Here is a 19,599-nt window from a genome sequence, read left to right on the forward strand (position 1 = left end):
AAACACTGTCACGACAGTTCGTCATATGCGGAGGTTGGAGGAGTAGCAGAAAGGAATACGCAATAACTCGTAAAATCGGTATTTTTTTCCTTCATAATCATTACATACTATTATGCAAAAATGTACGTGCAAGTTTTAACAAATTTCCCTGTAAGAGATGAGGAAGGGGAAGAGAGTGGTGAGAAATGCATGTTTGAATATCATGGGGGGGGAGGGGGGGGGGCGAGGCCCCTACTTTTAACTTTTGGGGGGGGGGGACACGAAGTACCTTGCCATCCCCCTCCCCCCCCCCTCCCCCTAAGTTGGCGCCACTGTGCTTATGTACGGTGCATCTGATGCAACCCATCAACCAACTAGTCACGCCACATGTGAACTGGTTTGTGGATACCAATGTTTTCATTCCTTTTACGTTGCTGATTACTGTTGATTACATCACCACCACTTGCCACTGTGGAGTGGATCACCAAAATTAGTCACAGTTAAATAAATAATAGATGCAGACACATAGCTGACGATACTGTTCATTGCTTCATTTTATGAAGTCAGTGTAGGCATGATCAAAGCAGCTGGTCCACTAAGAATACAGTGACATCATAGAGTAATATGTGCAAATTCCACATAATTGGAAACAGAAAGTAATAGTACCTCTCTTCAAAAAAAGATGCTGAAGGAAATGTAGCAGTTATAGAACAATGGAGATGAGCACTTGGTGTCACTGGCCAGGAGGCCCCTTAAGGGGCAGGTCCGGCCGCCTCTTTGCAGGTCTTATTACACTCGACACCACATTGGGTGACCTGCGCACCAGATGGGGATGAAATGACGATGAAGACAACACGACACCCAGTCTCTGAGTGGAGAAAATCCCTGAACCCAGGCCCCTTAGGACGGCAGTCCTTCACACTGACCATTCGGCTATCAGGGCGGACAGCAGTCTCACAGTCTGAAAATATTTGAGAAAATGCACAACAAAAGGCTAACAGAACCACAACCATAGAAAGAGCAGCATGGAGTCAGAGAACCCTCATATAAGCATGCATAATATTGATGGAAAAGCACTGGGAGAAGAGCAGAGACTTAACACTTCCAGTTTTAGATCTTGAAAAAGCATTTGATAGTCTCAGGGAAGACAATATGGGAGAGAATGGGAAATAAAAATATACCTACAAGATTAATTCTCACATTGCAAAGATTGCTGCAATTGTGTACAGATAGAAAATGTTTCCAAACAATTAAAGTAGTTCAACAAGGCAGTGCCCATCCCCTGTAACTTTTTATCAGTGTCACAGAAGAAGCTATGAAAGGAATGAAGCAAAACAAGGAGATCAAAATCTTGGCATGTGAAGACAATGTACTACTTTGAGATAATACAGAAAAAGAAATGCAGGAGAGCTGCCCACCTGGAATGACTGTCTAGGAGCACAGATGAGTAAAACATTTGCAATGTCAATCAAGAGGCAGGAAAACTAAGAATGGAAAATTCGCAACTGGAAATAGTAGACCAGTACAAATATATCAAGTGTACCATTTCCAGCGATAACAGGATACAGCACAAGATCAATAACCCTGCCACAGTGCTCACTTATGGTATCGAGTTCAGAATCTACTCTGGAATGAACAAGTCCCCATAAGATCAAAACAGGCTTTCTTTCAATCTTACTTTATCCCCATAACAACATATGGCCTAGAAACATGCACAGCAACCAAACAGATCAACAACGAACAGTGGGCTGAAGAAACGAATTTCTTTCATATTTTGGTCCAGAAGCCTATGAAGGATATGAATATAAATGAAAAAATAAGAGAAAAAGTTGGAGTGTACACATCCTTGAAAAAAGGAGTGGCAAGGGTCCATTTGGGCTGATTTGGCAATGTCAAACGAACAGACGTGGGCAGGTGAGTGCAATAGTGGCTACATGTGGATGGGATTGGCAGACCACTAGTAAGATCAAGGAAGAGTTGGCTGGACCAAGTAAACAGGGACACCAGAATAAGAGCGATCAGGTAGGAAACACCCTGAGAGAAGACTAGTACACTGACAGACATAAGTGGAGAGCACTCGTAAAATACAAGAGGGCAACCGAGGTGGAAAACTGACGATGGTCAAGAGAAGGTAGTAGGATAGACAGTTCAGATAGACCTGGATGGAGCAATAAGAGGGGAAAAATAAGAAGTGAAGGAACAGTTCAGCAGATATGAAAAGATTAGCACAACACGGTACAACGGTAGCATTAAACCATTAGCAACCGATTGTGGTCTAGAAGCGTACAGCCCCCATATAGAAATCATATGATAGTTTGCTTCTTACATGCAATGAGCCACAGGTTCAACATGAAAGATGTTTCTTGCATTACCACACTGGGAGATCTAGCCTAATAGTATCATAAGCAATAAAGACTACAATCCAGCAGAGATGCTGAGTCATAGATGGGCACAACAAAAAGACTATCAGAAAATAATTCTTCAGGCCAACAAAGCCTTTATTGAAGATAGAACATACACAAACACCCTTCACAAACACAACTCACATACATGACCGTGGTCTCTGGCTGCCGAGGCCACAATGTGAGCGGCAGCAAACGACGGGAGACGCAACCGGGTGGTGGGGGCAAGGCAGAGGCTGGGGCAGGGAGGGGGAGGGAAAGCAGGTTAAGAGCGGAGAACAGTTAAGTGCTGCTTGTGGGAGGATACAGGCACAATGTGGGGAGAGTGTAGGGCAGCTAGGTGCAGTCAGAAGGTTAGATGGAGGGCGGGGCAGATTAGCAGAAAGGAGAGATGTAGAAAAGACTGTGGGTGGGTTGGTGGAATAGAGGACTGTAGTTCTGGGATGGGAACAGGGAAGAGGCTAGCATGTAAGGACAAAGACTAACAAAGGTTGAGGCCAGGAGCGTTAAGGGAATGTAGGATATACTGCACGGAGAACTCCCACCTGAGCAATTCGGAAAAGCTGATGTTGGTGGAATGGATCCAGATGGCACAGGCTGTGAAGCAGTCATTGAAATACAGACAGTGTGTTGGGTGCCGTGCTCAGAAATGGGCTTGTCCAGCTGTTTCTTGGCCACAGTTTGTCGGTGGCAGACAGACAGCTTGTCGGTTGTGACGCCCACAGTTGAGCTTAGCTTGTAGATTACATGACTCGATCACAGGTAGCCCTGCCTTTGATGGGATAGGTGATGTTTGTGACCAGACTGGAGTAGGTGGTGGTAGGAGGATGTATGGGACAGAGCCTTGCCTCTAGGTATATTACAGGGATATGAGCTCTGAGGCAAGGGGTTGGGAGCAAGGGTCAGTTGTGTAGGGATGGACAAGGATAATGTGTAGGTTCAGTGGGCATCGGAATACCACTGTGGGAAGAGTGGCAAGGATAGTGAGTAGGACAGTTTTCATTTCAGGACACAACACGAGGTGTCAAAACCCTGGCGGAGTATGTGATTCAACTGCTCCAGTCCTCGGTGGAACTGAGTCACGAAGGGAATGCTCCTCAGTCTCCAAACAGTGGAACCTGAGAGATGGTGGGTGACTGGAGAGATGAGGCACGGGAGATATATTTTTGTACAAGGTCGGGGGGAAGGGTAATTACAGTCGGTGAAGGCCTCAGATTATGAGGATGTCATCAGTAAATCTGAACCAGGTGAGGGGTTTGGGATTTTGGGTGTTTAGGAGGATTCCTCTAGATGGCCCACGAATAGGTTGGTACAGGGTAGTGTGTTGCGAGTGCCAATTGCCGTACCCCAAGTTTGTTTGTAGTTAATGGCTTCATAGGAGAAGTAATTGTAGGTGAAGATATAGTTGGTCATGGTGATTAGGAAGGAGGTTGTAGGTTTGGAATCTATCAAGCATTGGGAAAGGTAGTTTTCAATAGCAGTAAGGCCACGGGCATTAGGGATGTTAGTGTAAAGTGAAATAGCATCAATAGTGACGAGCAGGGCACCGTGTGGTAAAGGAACAGGAACTGTGGAGAGTGCAGAGTCTGTGGAGGAAATGGTAGGTATCTTTTATAGATGAGGGAAGGTTGCACATCATACGCTGAAGGTATTGGTCTATGAGAGTAGAGATTCTCTCAGTAGGGGCACAATGGCATGCAAACTTAGCTTACATCTGCAAAAAGAAATGCTATCCACACCTAAAAACTGATCACAAATTTATAATCCTACATGCTGACAAAGCCTTCATCAATGTTGTTTTTAACTGCAAGGATTACCTGGAGGAAGGACTCTGCCAGCTGTCATCCACTCATAAACCCTGCCACTGTGACCCCATTGCAGAAATCCAGCAGTAGTCCCAGTCTGTGGCTACTGTGCCCTCGCTGAGAGAATATCTGCTCTCATAGACCGACAGCTTCAACCTGTTACTTACAACTTACCCTCCTATATATAAGATACCAACTGTTTTCTCCACTGACTCTCCACTCTCCACAGTTACTATTCCTTTACCGTATGGTGCCCTGCTCATCACTATCGATGCTACCTGCATTTACACTAACATCCATAATGCCCACGGCCTTACCACTATCAAACACTATCTTTCTCAACGTCCAATGGATTTCAGACCTACAACCTCCTTCCAAGTTATTGTGACCAACTATATCCTCATCTACAATTAATTCTTCTTTGAAGGCATTACCTACAAACAAGTCAGGGATATGGCTATGGCCACTCTCATGGCAGCATCCTATGCCAACCTATTCACGGGCCATGTAGAGGAAACAACCACAATCCCAAATCCTTCACCCGGTCGAGATTTACTGATGACATATTCATAATCTGGAGCGTGTATAATTCAGAACTCTGACCTAAGGATGCAAGTATTTCATTCCCAATGTATTCGGTACATGCTAATTTTTTGTATAAAGCAGGATGTGCCTAACGTGGAAATGGAATGCACATTTAAGACTTGATTAATAACTCATTGTATAATCTGCAAAATAGCTTATACAGTAATGTTGTATTACAGTATACATTATTTATTCATGACTTACAAGGTCACAACCTTTATTACAAGGACTGTACAGCTCTGACAATACTGTCGAGCAGCACACAACCGAGAAAAGAGATTCGCCGCAGTGCAGCGCTGTGTGCGTCAGCATTAAATCGTGCCACTCTGTGCAGCGATGAACAAGTTAGGCACAGTGTTGGTGCATCAGAGGAAATGATTCATTGGTGAGTCATACGTTTGTCAGTGTTTCTTGTTTTCCATAATTATTGACACATGTGGGCACACACTGAACATTTTTGCATACCTACAAATACAATTTTAAAATATACTGCAAATGAACGTCTACTGCGCAGGAGTGAAGGTAGGTAAATACGTGCACAGTACAAACTTATGCTTTTGTACATGACACCTGACAAATTTCACGCAGCCTTCTGCGTTTTGTGTAATATGGAAACTTGTCCCGTGACAATTATTTTAGTCCCATGTGATTCCATTTCGAGCAAGTTTTACTATACTTCAAAATGACAATAATTAAGAAACATACATGACGCCAGGGCAGGCCAGTTTTCTGCAGAGATCACAACAGATGGGTGAACATTCTTCTGTAAGGCAACAAACCGCATGACCACATAATGACTTTATAAAAAGCATATCTGCTGAACATTGTCAAGTTAGGGGATAATCTAGATTACTGTAGAAACAGAAGCACAATTTCAAACAGGCAAGGTCGATATTGTACAGCATTTATTGTGATGACCGGTTTCAGCAAACTACATTGCCATATCAGATCTGTAAAGCCGCACTGGTATCATATGTAAAGATGTAAAACAACTTAATATAAACACGAAATGTTGTTGTTGTGGTCTTCACTCCTGAGACTGGTTTGATGCAGCTCTCCATGCTACTCTATCCTGTGCAAGCTGCTTCATCTCCCAGTACTTACTGCAACCTACATCCTTCTGAATCTGCTTAGTGTATTCATCTCTTGGTCTCCCTCTACGATTTTTACCCTCCACGCTGCCCTCCAATACTAAATTTGTGATCCCTTGATGCCTCAGAACATGTCCTACCAACCGATCCCTTCTTCTTGTCAAGTTGTGCCACAAACTCCTCTTCTCCCCAATCCTATTCAATACTTCCTCATTAGTTATGTGATCTACCCATCTAATCTTCAGCATTCTTCTGTAGCACCACATTTCGAAAGCTTCTATTCTCTTCTTATCCAAACTATTTATCGTCCATGTTTCACTTCCATACATGGCTACACGCCATACAAATACTTTCAGAAACGACTTCCTGACACTTAAATCTATACTCGATGTTAACAAATTTCTCTTCTTAAGAAATGCTTTCCTTGCCATAGCCAGTCTACATTTTATATCCTCTCTAAAGTGTCTCATTTCCTAATCTAATTCCCTCAGCATCACCCTAATTAATTCGACTACATTCCATTATCCTCGTTTTGCTTTTGTTTATGTTCCTCTTATATTCTCCTTTCAAGACACTATCCATTCCGTTCAACTGCTCTTCCAAGTCCTTTGCTGTCTCTGACAGAATTACAATGTCATCGGCGAACCTCAAAGCTTTTATTTCTTCTCCATGGATTTTAATACCTACTCCAAACTTTTTTTTTGTTTCCTTTACTGCTTGCTCAATATCAGATTGAATAGCATCGGGGAGGGGCTACAACCCTGTCTCACTCCCTTCCCAACCAGTGCTTCCCTTTCATGTCCCTCAACTCTTACAACTGCCATCTGCTTTCTGTAAAAATTGTAAATAGCCTTTCGCTCCCTGTATTTTACCCCTGCCACCTTCAGAATTTAAAAGAGAGTATTCCAGTCAACATTGTCAAAAGCTTTCTCTAAGTCTACAAATGATAGAAACGTAGGTTTGCCTTTCCTTAATCTTTCTTCTAAGATAAGTTGTATGGTCAGTATTGCCTCACGTGTTCCAATATTTCTACGGAATCCAAACTGATCTTCCCAGAGGTCGGCTTCTACCAGTTTTTCCATTTGTCTGTAAAGAATTCGCGTTAGTATATTGCAGCTGTGACTTATTAAACTGATAGTTCGGTAATTTTCACATCTGTCAACACCTGCTTTCTTTGGGATTGGAATTATTATATTGTTCTTGAAGTCTGAGGGAATTTTGCCTGTCTCATACATCTTGCTCACCAAATGGTAGAGTTTTGTCAGGACTGGCTCTCCCAAGGCTATCAGTAGTTCTAATGGAATGTTGTCTACCCTGGGGCCTTGTTTCAACTCAGGTCTTTCAGTGCTCTCTCAAACTCTTCATGCAGTATCGTATCTCCCATTTCATCTTCATCTACATCCTCTTCCATTTCCATAATATCGTCCTCAAGAACATCGCCCCTGTATAGACCCTGTATATACTCCATTTCACCTTTTGTATTCCTTTCTTTGCTTAGAACTGGGTTTCCATCTGAGCTCTTGATATTCATGCAAGTGGTTCTCTATTCTCCAAAGGTCTCTTTAATTTTCCTGTAGACAGTACCCCGAGATAAGCCTGTACATTCTTACATTTCTCCTCTAGCCATTTTGCACTTCCCGTCGATCTCATTTTTGAGACTTTGTATTCCTTTTTGCCTGCTTCATTTACTGCATTTTTGTATTTTCTCCTTTCATCAATTAAATTCAGTATCTCTTCTGTTACCCATGGATTTCTACTAGCCCTCATCTTTTTACGTACTTGATCCTCTGCTGCCTTCACTATTTCATCCTTCAAAGCTACCCATTCTTCTTCTACTGTATTTCTTTCCCCCATTCCTGTCAATTGTTCCCTTATGCTCTCCCTGAAACTCTCTACAACCTCTGGTTATTTCAGTTTATCCAGGTCCCATCTCCTTAAATTCCCACCTTTTTGCAGTTTCTTCAGTTTTAATCTACCATTCGTAACCAATGGATTGTGGTCAGAGTCTACATCTGCCACTGGAAATGTCTTACAATTTAAAACCTGGTTCCTAAATCAGTCTTAGCATTATATAATCTATCTGAAACCTTCTAGTATCTCCAGGGTTCTTCCATGTATACAACCTTCTTTCATGACTCTTGAACCAAGTGTTAGCTATGATTAAGTTATGCTCTGTGCAAAATTCCACCAGGCGGCTTCCTCTTTCATTTCTTAGCCCCAATCCATATTCGCCTACTACGTTTCCTTCTCTTCCTTTTCGTACTGTCGAATTCCAGTCACCCATGACTATTAAATTTTTGTCTCCCTTCACTACCTGAATAATTTCTTTTATCTCATCATACATTTCATCAACTTCATCATCATCTGCAGTGCTAGTTGGCATATAAACTTGTACTACTGTAGTAGGTGTGGGCTTCGTATCTATCTTGGCCACAATAATGCGTTCACTATGCTGTTTGTAGTAGCTTGCCCACACTCCTACTTTCCTATTCATTATTAAATCTACTCCTGCAAGGGATCTGACATTCCATGCTCTGATCCGTAGAATGCCAGTTTTATTTCTTCTGATAATGACATCCTTTTGAGTAGTCCCCACCTGGAGATCCGAATGGGGGACTATTTTACCTCCAGAATATTTTACCCAAGAGTACACCATCATCATTTAATCATACTGTAAAGCCGCATGCCCTCGGGAAAAATGACAGCCGTAGTTTCCCCTTGCTTTCAGCCATTCGCAGTACCACAACAGCAAGGCTGTTTTGGTTAGTGTTACAAGGCCAGATCAGTCAATCATCCAGTCTGTTGCCCCTGCAACTACTGAAAAGGCTGCTGCCCCTCTTCAGAAACCACACGTTTGTCTGGCCTCTCAGCAGATACCCCTCCATTGTGGTTGCACCTACGGTACGGCTATCTGTATTGTTGAGGCACTCAAGCCTCCCCACCAACGGCAAGGTCCATGGTTCAAGATAGATGCTGCCTACACGAACTATACCATGGAATATAACATACCTTCTGCAGCACATTCACTGAATCTTGACCAAACACATCCTATATAGTATCATATCACAGAATGATATTTCATGAACATGAGAACAATAGTTAGTTGGTTGCGTGTTCCATTTACAGTACAGTGTTAAAGATTAATATTTCTGTTCTTTATCCCATTCCCTTAAATGGCACAACATGCATATACTATATTTATAGATTTATTTATTCCTATTCAAGAATTCATCTATGGTATAGAAGGAGTTGTCAAGGAGATATGATTTCAATTTATATTTTAAGCTATTATTGCTGTCTGTCAGACATTCTATTTCATCAGGTAATTTGTCAACAATTTTTATAGCAGCATATTTTACCCCTTTATGTGCCAAAGACAGGTTGAGTAAAGGATAGTGTAAGTCCTTCTTTTTTCTGGTATTATAATCATGAATGTCACTGTGGTTTCTAATCTGGTCCATGTTGCTGAGAACAAATTTCTTTAGTGAGTAAATGTATTGTGAGGCTGTTGTAAGAATTCCCAATCTTTTAAAAAGATACCATACCTACAAGATGTGTGACTATGAACCCCACACATTATTCTAACCACTTTCTTTTGAAAAGTGAGCACTTTTTGTCTAAGTGTTGAGTTGCCCCAAAATATTATTCCATATGTCATCAGACAGTGAAGTATGAAAAGTATGTTAGCTTACTAATTTCTATATTCTCATAATTGGAAATTATTCTGATTGCAAAAGTTGCTGAACCTAGTCTCTTTAGAAGATCCAAAATATGAATTTTCCAATTATGATTCTCATCTATATCTACACCCAAAAACTTAGTATGCTTTACCCTGTCTACTGACTTCTGTTGATGTTTTATATTTATTGAAGGAACCATACTTTTTGCTACAGAAAATTGGATGTACTGTGTTTTTTCAAAGTTTAAAGCAAGCCTATTTGCAGAAAGCCAATTAATGACTTTTGCAAAGACCTTATTTGTATCATTTTCAATTGGAGTTTCTTTTACTGTATTAATAATGATGCTTGTATCATCAGCAAACAGTGTAAATTCAGCTTCTTCTTTCACATAAGAAGGGAGGTCGTCGTTCACATATATCAAGGACAGAAGGGAACATCCCATTTAGATGAAGTGGCAAACTTATTTAAATCACTTGACCATATAAAGAAACTTTTTGTTTCCTGTTCTGTAGGTATGACTTAAACCATGCATGTGCTATTCCATTTATACCATAGAATTGTAATTTCAGTAACATAATGTCATGGTTCACACAATCAAATGCTTTGGACAAGTCACAGAAAATTCCTATTGGTGATATTTTATTATTTAAAGACTATTATATGGACAGTAGTCTATCAGCAAGTCAAGCATAAAATAATTATTACATAAAACAATGTGCATATTGCACTGATTATACAAGCCCATCTTCGCACATTAGCAGGATGAAGAGAGAGATTCTTATGTAAACATCATAGACCTTACAACCAGCTACCAAGTGACACTGTGGTAGTAGTCTCTCTCTCTCTCTCTCTCTCACTCTCTCTCTCTTTTTTTTAAAAAAAAAAGGCTTCGTGTCACTTGAAGTATAAAGACAAACCAGTGATCCATGAATTTTACACAGCAGACATATAATAAATCAATAATCCAAATCAGAGTACATTACACTTCTTTTGTTATAATAATTTTAAATTAAAATTACATAAAATTGAAAACCATCTTCAAAAACATAACAGGAAGCACGGTACCTTCAATGTATTGTCTAATAAATGAGTAGTGGAGCCAGTCATATAACATGTTCATATTATAAAAACATACATGTCATAAAATGTAAGCAGCATTAAGTACTAGCACCCTTGGACTTTGAGCTACAAGTTGATAGTTTAATACACTGTGAATTGTGTGTAGCAAGCTACAGGGCACTATTTGTAATGAATATATTGTAGAGCAAGTTTATTTTTATTGTATTACTTAGCAAGTTGCAGGATTGCGCTGTTTATTCCTGTGGTCTTGTCATCTGTGTCTTTCACACCAAGACCTTGAGCACCATACTAGTACCTAAACTTCAATCTACATGTTGACAGTGTAAATATTGTGATTCTATAAAGCCATTTAAGTGATGTCATTGCATAGCTTCTGTACTTGTAATGATGTGTTTGTGGTAGTTATAAGTGGAAAATTTAATGTTCCCTTTGTAGTTCCTTCATGTACAACTGCACCGATGTATCGAAAAACATTGTACGGTTGTCAAGGCTTTATGCTGCCTGCATTTTATAACATGTATATTTTTATAGTATTTATTTTTATCATATGAACATGCCATATGACTGGCTTCACTACTTGTGTATTAATGATATATTGAAGATACAGTGCATCCCATTATGGTTTCTATGGTGGTTTTAAATTTTATATAATATTAATTTAGAATTATTATAACAAAATAACTGTAACATACTCTGATTTTGGATTATTTATTTATTGTATGTCTGCAGTGTAAAATTTTTGGATCATACATTATATGACATGACTTATTTTTGTTTGCAACTGCTACCAAAGTCGCCTGGTGGCTAGTTGTAATGTGTGTGATGTTTACAAGAGAATCTCACTCTTTATTCTGCTAATTTATGAACACAAGCTTGCATAATCAGTGCAATATGTACCTTGTTTTGCGTAATAGTCATTTTATGCTTGACTTGCTGATACACTATTGTTCTCATGTTCACGAAATATCGTTCTATGCTAAGATATGATATCCAACGCATTTGGTCAAGATTCAATGAATGTACTTATTTATTTATTTTATTTATTCCATGTGATCTGATGGTACACAGTGTGTTGCAGATGTCGGAAGATATCAGTTAACATTGTTAACATATATTAACATAGGCCTATAGTATCCTAATGTATTATATTGCTCAATGTTTTCAACTTAACACAAATAGCAAGATTACTGTTCTAAGTATTCATTTACAGAGTAAAAACAGTGCCACACACAACAAATATGACTTCACGGCTTTGCTAAATTGTATGTTGTCTTCGATGGACTTAGCACATGTGGGAAGATTTTTGAACAGTTGGAGGCCCTTGTGGAAACTTCCCTTTTTACACAGTTGAGTGTTTGTACGTATAACATGCAGATTTGCATTTTTGCTGGTGTTGTGTTCATGTATTTCATTATTTTTTACGACTCTGGGGTCAGTTAGCACTATGTGGTTTCTGAAAAATTTTAGAGTCTCGAGAATGTAGAGGCAAGGCAGTGTAAGGATTTTCTACTTTCTGAAGATGAGTTTGCAGGAGTCTCTGGGTTTGCTCCCAGTAATAATCCTCATTGCGCTCTTCTGGATTCTGAATGTGCTCAGAGCAGTTGGAGAAGCAGTACGCGCTGGTTAATGTTTTCAGGCTAGCACATGTTTTCAGTACACTCAATACATAACAGCCAGTACAAATCCTGGCATTTACCTTTCCTGTATGTGTATTCCATTTCAGGTTATCTTGAACCCACAGACACAGGAATTTGAAAACAATGTCGGTATCTATTGGCTGGTTATTTACAGTGACAAATGGCTGAGAGTAATTTGCATTTTGTGTTGTGTGAAAGTTCATGGAAGCTGTCTTTTTGGTGTTGATAGTTAATCTGTTGATTTTAGCCCAGTTGCTCAGTTGTTCAGTGGCCAAGTTCACAGCTTTTTGCACAGCCTCTGTATTCTCCCCTTTGAGGAGTACAGTTGTGTCATCAGCATATATTATTGTTTTGTGTGCATCAACATTCAAGCTCAAGTCATTAATATACAGGAGGAAAAGTAGGGGTCCCAATACTGAGCCCTGTGGAACACGTTGCTTTACAGTTTTATTACTTGATAGTGTTTCAGTTATTGAGTTGCTTTGTCTATTAGTGTATTTCATGCTGACTCTCTGCATACGATTGGTTAGGATTGTAGCAATCCAGTTGTTTGCAATTCCTCTGATACCACAGTATTCTATTTTTTCCAGTAATATTTTGTGGTCAACAGTGTCAAAAGCCTGCAGAAGGTACATTATATTTCACAGTATAGTCCATGTTTCTGTTAAACTGTATTACGCAAGTTTATGTCTGATCCCAGTGTGCTTGAAGATGTTGATCTATGCTTTACAGATCTGATGACGGCAACATAATTTGCTGAAACCGGTCATCACAATAAATGCTGCACAATAGCAACCATGGCTGTTTGAAATTGTTCTTGTGTTTATACTTAAGGAAAAAGTAGGTTGGTGAGGGAGGGGAGGTAAAGGACAGGAAGAAATCACTGATTAACTGAATTAAGTAACTTGATCACTGTCTATGAAAAGAACTCAAAGTAACACATTAATTAGCAATACATTCATAAACTACATCCATATGATGTGTTCAAATCAGTAGTTACCATCACTTACTCATCCGCCTGTTCTCCTGCCATTTCTTTTTTCTTTTCAATTTCCTGTTTCAGGCGAGAAACTTGTTGCCGTAGATTTTCTATTGCTTCTTGTGCATTTTGTTCCCGTACATGAGCAGCATCTGTTAGTTTCCGAGACCACTCTAAGTCCTGCGGTGAACAAATTGTGGAAAAATTTAACTTAATTACAGTATTAATTTTAAAAAATTTACTTAAAAAGTAATTATCTCCCAAATAAAAAAATGATACATTGGGTAATTTTAAGCTTACCTGCTTGAACTTTGCTATGATATCCCTATTTTCTTCCACCTGAGCCACTGCTACAGAACACTTTTCTGTACATGACTCCAGATTTGATTCAAGCTCCTGGCATTTTAACGCTAGAAGTTTTTCATTTGCATAAGTCTTGTTAAAGAACTCATAAACATTAGTAAATGCCCGTGCATATTTTTCGAGACCATCTGTTCTTGACAATTCAGTAACTGCCTGGAAAAAAAGTATCAATGGTAGAATGCACTGACCATGCTGTCAGACATAATGTGTACTTCAATATATATTTCATTCATATGCAAAAACTTAATAAGATGGATTACACAAACAATATCATTGCAGTGTTAGTGGAAGGGATACATGTTTTACAACACGAGTGCAACAAATCCCTGCAGCTGAACACAACGAGCGTAAATAAATCGCTCAGTGAACTTCACGGGAATCATAAGCTATAGTAGCAAAAATACAAGACATAACGTGTGTAAAAAGTACAGGAGAGTAGGCAGTAATGGCGTATGCGAAACAAAGTTCCATTCTTGGTGTGCACGAAAACACACAAAAAATCGTCAGAATGGAATTATGAGACCAATGTCTACAGGGTCAGACAAAACCCACCTATTCAACTACAAAACAGGTACGAAGTGCTAAGCGAAATAAGTGATGATAGTGCTTCAGAAAATATTTTTGAAAATACACAGGTACGTTTCAGCCATTGCTGCTCCCCTGAATAGGCCTACATGCAATCCATGTCAACATATGCCTAGGTCACAGCAAAAAATACATAATCATATGGGAAAACTGCACATTTTAGCTGATAGCCACGGACGCGGAATAGCCTCTCTTGTTAATGAGGCATCAGTTTCATGAGTTATGTCAAGCCTGGGGCTTCCCTTTCGGAGGTAATTAAGAATGTTTACACTGATGAAATTATATCAAATTGACTTCAAAAGACTTTGTAGCTTTGTTTGGTGGCTCTAACGATGTATATAAAAATGAAACCTTTACAACCCTCTCAGAATTGAAAAAGCATCTGGCTCATTTGTCACATACAAACATTCTCTTTGTCAGCATTCCACATCGCTATGATCTGCCACCCTGGTCTTGAATGAACAAAGAGTTTAGTACTGCTAATGAGAGTTTTTCCAGTATATGCAGTCAATTCTGAAATGTTTGTGTTGTTGATATTAGTGGCATTGGTCAGAGATTCCACACTTCTCATGGCCTTCATTTGAATGGCCTAGGGAAGAAAATTGTAGCACAAAAAGTATTGGATGAAATAAAAAGGCACCATCAAACATCTGCAGCACCATCAACAACAGTAACAGTATCATCACAAAAATCAATAAAAGCAGGTTCATCACAAGTAACAACAACAACAGAAGCAACAGCAACATCAAAATCATCACCAGTAGCAGCAGTAAAATTATCACAAATGGTCAAACCACCATCAGTAACAGCAACAAAACCATTGGCAGAAACAACAGCAAAACCAACAGATACTACAACAACAGATCCACCATCAACAGAAACAGTGCCAATAAAAGAATCAAAGGCAGCAACCGGATGAAGAATCCTGTCAGTACCACCACCACAACCACTACCACCACCACAACCACTACCACCACCACCACCTCTAGCCGCAGAAGCAGCAGCAACAACAACAGCAGCAACAGAACCAACAACAACAGTAACAGTAGCAACAGAACTAACAATAACAGAAGCAGCAGCAGCAACTAAACCAACAACAACAGTAGCTGCAGCAACAAAACCATGAACAACAGTTGTAGCAACAACACACTGCTTAAGGAGGAGCAAAGACAAGGTACATCTACATCATTAAATAAGGATTTTTTATGGCTTCAAACAAAGAAAAGGAAAAGATTGTGACAAACCAGCAAGAAAATTTGCAGATAAGTCACAACTACTATGAAAAAGCAGCACATTACTAGGTAATGACAAAAGAAAAAATACTTGCAAACCAGTCAGGATAAAGTGTCACAATATTTAGTACCTCAAAAACAAAGTGCTAGATTTAGAAATAGCTTTAAACAATCTTGCTGATGCCTCTTGTATTTGTTTATCTGAATACTGGTGCAAGGCTAGTGAATTAAGTCTCATAAATACAAGCAACTTTAATTTAGCAACACATTATTGCCGAAGTGTTTTTAATACCGGTGGGGTATGCATTTACTCTAGAGTAGGACCGCAGTTCAAAGTGACAACAGAATTAGACCATCAAAGTACAGAAAAAACATTTTGAATCATGTTCCATAGAGTTAAAAACTGAGGAGAAGAGTGAAAAACTAGTTGTCATAACAATATATAGATCACCACTGGGTGACAAAAACATATTCTTCAAAAAAATAGAAGCAGCATTACACACTTTTTATAGTAACAAAGTGAAATTATTGTTATGTGGGGATTTTAATATTAACCTGTTAATTGAAAGTGATGAAAAAAAAGACAGCTTTTGAGTATACTAAGCAGCTTTCACATGAAACCACTCTTTACAGATGCCACCATAATAACAGAACTGTCATCTTCTCTTTCAGACAATATTTTCACAAATATGGATAATGGTATCACTGAGGCACTAAAAATAAACTTAGGTCTTTCGGATCACAATACACTATTAGCATACATAAATTCCTCTGTTCTCAAGGCAGTAAAATATAAGTGGGAATGCAAAACGCACTTCTATAGAGAAAAAGTGAATACTTTCATCCAGTTGTTAGCTAATGAAACCTGGGAAGATGTCTTTGCACAAACAACAACCGAGGTATCTTTCAATGCTTTTTCTAGGATATTCATGTCCCTTTTTGAGATGTGTTTCCCAAAAAAGCTCACAAAGATCAATTCCATGCCTAAGAACACAAGCCAGTGGGTAACACCTGCTATTAGAGTATCTAGTCAAACACTAAAACATATCAGTCAACTCAAAAAACACATCAAAGATGAACAATTCACAGATTTTGTTAAGACATATAAGAAAATTTACAGGAAGGTGATCAAAAAAGTCAAGACAATGCACAATGACAGTGCAATTGCTGGGTCAGCAAACAAATCGAAAGTTATGTGGAATGTAGGAAAAAAAGAAATAGGCCCAAAGCAAAAATGTTAGAAATTAGATTATTTTGTTTTAAAAGATGATCAAGGTGCGCTTAGTCAGAAATCTTACTTTAGCAGATTTCATTAATGACTACTTCATAAATAGTCCAATCAATCTGAGCAAAAATTATTCTAGGAGTAGTAGAACATCAATCCCAGGAGAACAAAGTGTTAATTCAATATTGCTACCTCCCATGAACAAATTGGAAGTTAATCGAATAATAAAAACAATGAAGAATAAAATGTCCTCAGGGATTGACGAGGTACGTTGTTCAGTCATGACGAGATGTGCTAGTGTCATATCAGAACCACTATCACACGTCATAAACATATCGTTGTCAAAAGGAGTCTCCACAACGATTAAAATATGCAAAAATAAAACCATTGTATAAAAATGGCAATATACACGAAATGGGAAACTATAGACCAATAGCTTTATTATCAGTATTTTCAAAAGTAATAGAGACAGTCATGAAAAACAGAATTACAAATTCAATGTATTGTCTGTAAACCAACACGGCTTATCAAAGGTATGAGTACAGAGTCAGCCATCACCCAATTCATTGACAACATTGTAACAGGGCTAGATAGGAACAAGAGTACAATAGGAATAAACTTGGACTTATCAGAGGCATTTGATACTGTCCAACATGATATCCTGCTAGCCAATTAGAATATGTTGGTATATGAGGAGTGGCAAAAAAGTGGTTTCAGTCATATCTCCATAATAGGAAACAGATAGTAGAAATTGCATCAACAAACAGTAAAAACCAACGTATTGTTTACAGATCGGATATTCAGAGTGTGCCAGTTGGGGTACTGCAGGGGAGTGTTCTAGGACCTCTCCTATTTCTTCTTTACATAAATGATATCAAGATTCCAGTAAATGTTACTCACATAATCCTGTTTGCAGATGACACAAACATTGTACTAACTGACATAAACCAGGTATTGCCACCATCGGCAACCAGAGTTATAGAATATTTGCAAAATTGGTTTGAAATGAACAAATTAACCATAAATATCTCTAAAATTAATTATATCCATTACACGAAAACAAAGTCACACTCTGATCTGGATCTCAGAATATAAAATAAAGAAACTGTGAGAGTTGCTACCACAAAATTCTTAGGTGTACATATAGATGAAAATTTAGACTGGAAATCCCCCATCCTGTATCTCTCTCATAAGTTAAGCTCTGCTTGTTTTGCATTACATGTTATTAGCTTTGTATGTTGTAGAGAATATAGCATAACTGTTTACTTTGCTTATATCCATTCTGCTATTACCTATGGCCTCACCTTCTGGAGTCATAGTAAGAAAAATCTCAAAACCATCTTCACTCTACAAAAACGAGCTTGTTAGAATAATTACCAACAGTTCAAGGCTAACTCTTTCAAAGCAATTATTTCAACAGCTAATTTATTCTACCCTTACTGTGGATCCATATACAAAAAAGCGTAATTAATGTAGAAAGAAATATTGACAATTTCCAATCCAACTCGGATCTACATACTTACAACACAAGAAAGTGCAATGACATTCATATTAAAAGAGTTAATAAGGCTTTGGCGCAGAAACAAACAAACATACAAGTAAGTAGATTGTATAACAAACTACCGGTAAAGATAAAAGAAATAAAAAAATTGTCTTCATTTAAAGAAGCAATTTTTAATGACCAACTGCTATTATAGGGTAATCGAATACCTGGAATAGCTTCATACAAAACAATTATATTTATGTACTCTGTGCCAATAGTAATTTTTATCTTACTGTAGCTATGGTCTAAATAAATAATATGTACAAAAGTGTTGGAATTATTATGTGTTATATCTAAATATCAACTGTGTATTCCATGTAAAAAGTCTTTCTCATACATTAATGTAATTAATCAAAGTTGTACATTCTATTTCAATGCAATGTGATGTGTAGTCTACTATGCACATTTGAATTGTGTCTAGAGTATTGTTCACTATATATATATATATATAAACAAAGATGTGAATATAATAGAGGGAAACATTCCACGTGGGAAAAATGTCTGCTTGTGTCTGTGTATATGCGGATGGATATGTGTGTGTGTGTGCGAGTGTATACCTGTCCTTTTTTCCCCCTAGGGTAAGTCTTTCCGCTCCCGGGATTGGAATGACTCCTTACCCTCTCCCTTAAAACCCATATCCTTTTGTCTTTCCTTCTCCTTCCCTCTTTCCTGACGAGGCAACCGTTGGTTGCGAAAGCTAGATTTTTGTGTGTATGTTTGTGTTTGTTTGTGTGTCTATCGACCTGCCAGCGCTTTTGTTTGGTAAGTCTCATCATCTTTCTTTTTAAATATATAAACAAAGATGATTTGACTTACCAAACGAAAGCGCTGGCACGTCGACAGACACACAAACAAACACAAACACACAAAATTCTAGCTTTCGCAACCAACGGTTGCCTCATCAGGAAAGAGGGAATGAGAGGGAAAAACGAAAGGATTTGGGTTTTAAGGGAGAGGGTAAGGAGTCATTCCAATCCCAGAAGCGGAAAGACTTACCTTAGGGGGAAAAAAAGGACGGGTATACACTCGCACACACACACGTATCCATCCACACATACACAGACACAAGCAGACATTTTTATATATATATATATATATATATATATATATATATATATATATATATATATATATATATATATATATATATATTAGAGGGAAACATTCCACGTGGGAAAAATATTTAAAAAGAAAGATGATGAGACTTACCCAACAAAAGCGCTGGCAGGTCGATAGACACACAAATAAACACAAACATACACACAAAACTCTAGCTTTCGCAACCAACGGTTGCCTCGTCAGGAAAGAGGGAAGGAGAAGGAAAGACAAAAGGATTGGGTTTTAAGGGAGAGGGTAAGGAGTCATTCCAATCCCGGGAGTGGAAAGACTTACCTTAGGGGGAAAAAAGGACAG

General features: G+C 38.6%; 1 protein-coding gene across 1 annotated transcript in view; it reads right to left on the minus strand.

Annotated features, from left to right (window-relative positions):
• LOC126106273 (cilia- and flagella-associated protein 58-like) overlaps window positions 1–13,804 on the minus strand; it is a 282,413-nt gene extending 268,609 nt beyond the window's left edge. Inside the window, exons 1-3 of the mRNA XM_049912496.1 lie at window positions 13,790–13,804; window positions 13,539–13,754; window positions 13,270–13,418 (exon numbers count right to left, since the gene is read on the minus strand). Coding sequence (XP_049768453.1) covers window positions 13,270–13,418; window positions 13,539–13,754; window positions 13,790–13,804 — 380 coding nt within the window. The remainder of the gene's footprint in view (window positions 1–13,269; window positions 13,419–13,538; window positions 13,755–13,789) is intronic.
• Window positions 13,805–19,599: the final 5,795 nt, after the last annotated feature.

This window comes from Schistocerca cancellata, chromosome 10 (assembly GCF_023864275.1).
Source record: "Schistocerca cancellata isolate TAMUIC-IGC-003103 chromosome 10, iqSchCanc2.1, whole genome shotgun sequence".
Classification (NCBI taxonomy): Eukaryota; Metazoa; Arthropoda; class Insecta; order Orthoptera; family Acrididae; genus Schistocerca; species Schistocerca cancellata.